Raw genomic sequence first — 6634 nt, 5'->3', positions numbered from 1 at the left:
TGAATATTGCGACATGCCAACACCATAGACTGGGAATGCAGGGTTGTTGCTATCCAGAAGTGGAACATTTACAGTAGGGAAATTGAATGTTAACATTTATACAGCTTGATCAAGACTGATCCAGTAGAGAAAAAAATTGGTAAGCGGCTGATGTAGATTATCCCAAATGTGGGCTGATGCATTATTGGGTGAAAGACAATCCATTTATATAATCGGTGGATCTTGGAATTGTTGCCTTTTGGAGTTCTACGTAATTAGCTGTTAGATTCACAGGGTAATCGGTCCTATTAGACTTTTTTTATAATGGTCTTTGCCTTTATGGTACACCCCTTTCATACCAGTCATGGTTAGTCTTTTCGATGGACGTATCACTCTCAGATGTTGCCGTTCCTTGGAATTCCATATCTTACCGGTTCAGAATTGACACATCTCTTCTATAAGGCTTTTTTATTGTCAAAATAAATTTGATTCAAGGAGTCAAGGTCACTGTTGACCAGGTAAGCTGGATGTTTTTTGTCTCTGCAGTAATTTGAGAATTTTTTCCATATCTAATGGAGTGTGTGCACTAAAAATTGGTCTGCACATCAGTTATATGCCAGAGTATGTAGCTGTGTTACTTCAGATGTGGAACTTTTCTGCAAAATCAGTGTTTTGAGAATTTTATTTTGGATCTGACATAAGCTCACCATGGCCATGGTCCAGTGATTTCAGCATACTGGCCACTGTTAACCATATATACCTATTAGATGAGCTACCCAGGTAACTTTACCTGTACATCTGTATAGAGATATACTGCTGGATATACTACTACTGGACACACATATCGGTGTATAAGTGTGATACTTGTGACATTGCTTCTGTCTTCTGTTCTAGAACTTTGTCTTTAATATCTTGTAATTATGACGTCAACTAGGAGTTCAAGTTCAGGTTCCAAAGGACCAGGAAACACAAAGGGTGCTCAGGGTTTTTCTGGAAGACCCAGTGATGTGACACGGAGGTTGTCAAGTGACGAGAAAATAGACAATATTTTCGAGATTGTGTCCACTCTGCAGCATGACATGAATGTGCAAATTAAATCTCTCCGTGAGGAAATTAAAGAGGAAAACAAAGAACTTGTTGAAAGACTTGGGGGCCGAATATTTGAATTAGAGGAACAAAACTCCAAACTGACACAGACTGTAGAAAGACTGGAACAAAAAGTGATAGAGTTAGAGGATAAACAATACCAGATTGCGTACAAACAGAACGATTTAGAGCAGCATGGGCGAAAGAACTCTATTAGAATTATTGGTCTAGAAGACACAGACAAGCATGAATCTGCTGAGGGATGTGTTAGTAAAATTGTAGGATTTGTAAAGTCCAAACTGAAAGTGAACATTCAGGAAAAAGACATTGATATTGCCCACAGACTTGACCCTTATCAGACAAACAAACCCAGGAGTGTTATCTGTAAATTTGTTTGTCGCCGAAAAAAGATTGAGGTGATTCGGAACAGGAAGGCTCTTAAGGGATCAAAGTGTTTCATATCAGAGGACTTGACCCAGGTCAATCAGCAAAAACTTAGGGATGCATTCCAACTCCCGTGTGTTGAAAGATCATGGAGTATGGATGGAAAACTTTTTGTGCTTCTGAAGAATGGTCGGAAAAGGAGACTTCAAAATGACACTCCCTTATGTGAAAAGTTCCTGTTGGATGACAAAACCTTTCCGCGATTCTGAGGTGGATGGGTATGTGACTATGTGACACGTCTGTATCTGTGAAATCAGTGACACTATATATGTACATTGATAATCTTGTAAAGTGAAATGAATAATCATAATTTCATTATATACATATCGATCTAACAGATATAGATAAGGCACATGTGTTGTTTAAGTAAGTAATAATTAAAAGAGTATGACAATCATGGCACAATTTTGGGCGAGCCTGTAATGTGACGGAAATCGTAGACTGTTTTTCCGGATCCGGAAGTGTGTTTTTATAACGATGCTGAAAACATCCGGTCGCATTATTATTGTGTGATGGAACATGTAGATCTGTACAATGTCAGGTGAAACTAAATGATGTATTAGATAACGTGGTCCATATGTATGGTTGACAGTGTGCCATTATGCCTTGGTTACACTTTTTAGATGTGTTTTTGTGTTTTTTCCTGTCTTCTCTTACCTGTCTTTATTCTCTCTTTGCAATATCTGTCTCTCTCTATTTCAGGACATGTACAACAGTTATACATTATCTATTTGAATAGCTTTTTATTCCTGTTCTCTCTAACTGGGCTAGGTATGAAAGATTGGAATTATAATTTTACATAATGGAAGGGCTAACAATTCTTTCTGCTAACTGCCAAGGTCTAGGAGATAGAATGAAAAGAAAAGATCTGTTTTCATACTTGAAATCTAAAAATTATGGTATATATTGTCTTCAAGACACACACTTTATATATGAAAACCAAAATATTATTAGAAGCGAGTGGGGTTTTGACTGTTATTTTAACTCATTCAAGTCCAATGCTAGGGGGGTGGCAATCTTATTAAATAACAATTTTGAAATAAAGGTTAAAAAGGAGAAAAAAGACTTATCAGGGAATTTTTTAGCTCTGGATATAGAATTAGAGGGTACAAAAGTTACGCTAATTAATTTGTATGGCCCCAACAATGATACACCTAGTTTTTATGACACTTTATCTGATACGATAGACAATTTTGGTAATGATAAATTTATAGTATGTGGGGATTTCAATCTTGTACTAAATCCCGAATTGGATTATGATAAGAGTTACAGAAATATTAATAACCAGAAAGCCAGAGAGAAAGTTTTAGAATTTATTGAGAATTATTCTGTAGTTGATATCTTTAGAGAATTAAATCAAGAAAGTAAAAGATATACATGGCGAAAGAAAAACCCTTTAAAACAGGCAAGGTTAGATTTCTTTCTTGCCTCACAAAATTTATTGTCTAGTATCCAAAAATCAGCCATCGAATCTGGATATAGATCTGACCACTCATTTCCTATAATTGTTTTAAAATTTAATGAATTTAGAAGGGGGAAAGGGCTTTGGAAATTTAATTCATCTCTCTTATATGATCAAGAATATCTTAATATGGTAAAACAACTTATTCTGGATGTAAAAGTACAATATTGCCTGCCAGTTTACAACATTAACAACATAAGTAATATTCCAGATGCAGATTTAACTTTTATGATCGATGATCAACTTTTTCTGGAAACACTTCTAATGGAAATTAGGGGCAAAAGCATTTCTTACTCTTCTTATAAAAAGAAACAACAAAATAAGCACGAATTTAATTTGAAAAAAGTGATACAAGAATTAGAAGAACAAGAAGGTGTAGATTTAGAAGAATTAGATAGCAAGAAAAAGGAACTAGAAAGCTTGAGACTTAAAAAAGTAAATGGAAGTATTATAAGGTCTAGGGCCAGATGGCAAGAAGAAGGGGAAAAGCCAACTAGTTATTTTTTGAGTTTAGAAAACAGAAATTTTACCTCCAAGATCATCCCTAAGATACAGAAATCAAACATTACTATTACCGATCAGGACGAAATATTAGAAGAAGTACGCTCTTTTTATGAAAAATTATATTATGACAGTCATGATACCGAAGACATAGACTTGCATGATTTTACAAACTCATTTGTGGTTCCAAAATTAGATGATATTCAATCTGAAAGTTTAGAAGGGTTACTTACTTTGGGAGAAGCAGCAATAACATTAAAAAATATGAAAAATAATAAAAGTCCTGGTTCCGATGGTTTTACTGTAGAATTTTTTAAGTGTTTTTGGAAACAATTGGGTGTTTTTATTGTTCGGTCCATAAATTGTGGGTATGATAAAGGTTCACTATCTGTAACTCAGAGACAAGGAATTATTACATGCATTCCCAAGGGAGATAAGCCTAGACAATACTTAAAAAATTGGCGACCCATATCATTGTTAAATATTGTATATAAAATTGCTTCAGGATCTATAGCAGGTAGAATAAAAAATATTTTAAATACATTAATCAGTGATGATCAAACAGGATTTATTGCGGGTAGATATATTGGGGAAAATACTAGATTAGTTTATGATATCATGCAATTTACTGAGGAAAACAATATTCCAGGTATGTTATTAATGATTGACTTTGAGAAGGCTTTTGATTCAGTGTCATGGGAATTTATATCTAAAGTCTTAACATTTTTCAATTTTGGTTCTAGTCTGAGAAACTGGGTGAAAGTTTTACACACAGATGTTTATTCAACTATCAATCAAGGAGGTAATTTGTCCTCTTTTCTAAGTATTAAAAGAGGTTGTCGCCAAGGCGACCCAATCGCCCCATATATTTTTATTTTGTGTGTGGAAATACTTTCCATAAGGATAAGAAACAATAAGATGATTCAGGGTATAGGGATAAATAATAGTCCAATCCTAATTTCTCAATATGCAGATGATACGTCTCTCATATTAGATGGTACTGAAAGATCTTTGAAAGAATCCATTGAAGAATTAAATATATTTGCGAGAATTTCTGGTTTAAAATTGAATATAGATAAAACACAGGTGATCTGGATAGGAAGTAAAATTTATAGTGAAGATATGTTTTTACCTGAATTAAATTTACAGTGGGGAAAGAATAAGTTTACTCTCCTTGGAATAGAATTTAGTGTTAACCTGCATGAGATCCCCAAATTGAACTTTGATAAGAAAATAATTAAATTAAAATCACTAATTAAAACATGGAGTAGAAGAGTACTTACTCCAATAGGGAGAATTCAGCTAATTAAATCTCTGTTGTTACCTCAATTTACTCATTTATTTATCTCTTTACCAAATCCAGACAATCAATTTTTGATTAGGTTAAATAAAATGCTTTTTCAATTCTTGTGGAATGGGAGTTCTGATAAAGTTAAGAGGGATATCATAACCCAAGAATATTACAGAGGGGGTCTCAAAATGGTAAATATAAGATCCTTTATAGATTCGCTTAAGCTAAGTTGGTTAAGGAGGCTGTATCAAAAGTCTGGAAAGTGGCAAATCATTTTAAATACATATATTGACCTACATAAGCTTTCAAATTGTGGTAATGAGTATATTAAACTATGTCAAAATAATTGTAAAAATGATTTCTGGAAGGATGTCTTTCTGGCATGGACAAGATTCAATAGTTTAAGTGGTGTAAAGCAAACATGGGAAAAGTTCATCTTTAAAGCTCCATTATGGTACAATGAGAGTCTAACTATTGGGGGGAAAACTATATTTTATAAGGAATGGTATAAAAGGGGGGTTATTGTTGTGAATGATTTAATAAAAGACAGTGATACTCTCACTTTCTATACTTTTGAGGAATTTTTCCACTTATATCAAATAAACACAGATTTTCTTACATACCGTGGTATCTTATCTTCTATAAAATCATATTTAGGTCAAGTTGATCTTGAAAATACTAGGGCAGTTTCAATTGAATATCCTTTTATACCCATCAATGTTTATTTTTTCATAAAAAAGATGAAAGGGTCTAAAGATTTGTATAATCTTATGATTAAAAACGATATTATTACCTCTGGCAGAAAAAAATGGGAGGATAAGATCCAATTAAATAATTTGCAATGGGAAGAAATCTACAAAATTCCTTTTAAAGTAACTAAAAATACAAAACTACAATGGTTTCAATATAGATTAGTCCATCACATTCTGACAACGAACTCCTTTATCTACAGATTAGGTTTAGTTGCCAGTCCACTCTGTCCCTTATGCAATGTAGAACAGGAAACCATAATCCACATCATGTGGGAATGTCAGGAAGTACAAAATTTTTTACAAAGTCTTGAAGTACTTCTAGAAGCACTTGTTATTCCTTTTGCTTATAATAAAGAAAAATTTCTCTTTGGATTTTCATTACAACATCAAATGCTTACATCAGCAAAAATTGACAATGTAATACTAATAATTATTAAGAATTATATCTATAAGACTAGATGCTATCATAGAAGATTAAACATTAATGCATTTGTAAATTTTATCAAAGAATACTACTCTGTTCAGAAATATATAGCAAATAGTCAAGGGGACTCCAAAAAGGTCAGATTTGAAAATGAAAATTGCATAATAATTTGTGCAGGTAAATATACTTCACTGTAAAATGAAAACCCTTAATAATCTATGATTTATGATGTGTCTATTGTTGTATGAGTATTTTCAGACATAATGTATGTAAACATTTTACAATCTGCACTAGGATAACTTGATTATGCTGAAATAACTGCATGCATTATATAGACCGATGTAGTTTCATTTTACTGTGTAGTATCAATACTGTAGTCTTCCCTCAGTTGGTTTTACTCTCTGATGCTGTATAATAACATTATAATTACTAGGCCAATATAGTAAATATATATATATAGATATATATATATTTTCACCCTTTCTCTTTCAATCATACTCCTAGTTTTCATATACCTACATCATAAAGCTTTACTCATACATGTATATATAAATGTTACTTGATGAACCATTCAATAGTATGTGTACTTAATACTACTTAATGATACTATCTTAATATTCATGATAAAATCTTCACCAGCTCAAAATTTCTCCAGGACTAGCAGACTTTACAAAGAATAAAATGACCTTTCATTG

The 6634-nt window shown here is 32.8% G+C and overlaps 1 protein-coding gene across 1 annotated transcript; it reads left to right on the top strand.

Annotated features, from left to right (window-relative positions):
• Positions 1-899: 899 nt before the first annotated feature.
• LOC132555364 (uncharacterized) lies at positions 900-1718 on the top strand. The gene has a single exon (XM_060219710.1). The coding sequence runs from the start codon at positions 900-902 to the stop codon at positions 1716-1718; it is 819 nt and encodes a 272-aa protein (XP_060075693.1).
• Positions 1719-6634: the final 4916 nt, after the last annotated feature.

This window comes from Ylistrum balloti, unplaced genomic scaffold (assembly GCF_031769215.1).
Source record: "Ylistrum balloti isolate Yb309-2 unplaced genomic scaffold, AGI_CSIRO_Ybal_v1 Utg370478, whole genome shotgun sequence".
NCBI lineage: Eukaryota > Metazoa > Mollusca > Bivalvia > Pectinida > Pectinidae > Ylistrum > Ylistrum balloti.
The sequence above is the reverse complement of the archived record's forward strand: the minus strand, read 5'-3'. Positions and strand labels throughout refer to the sequence as shown.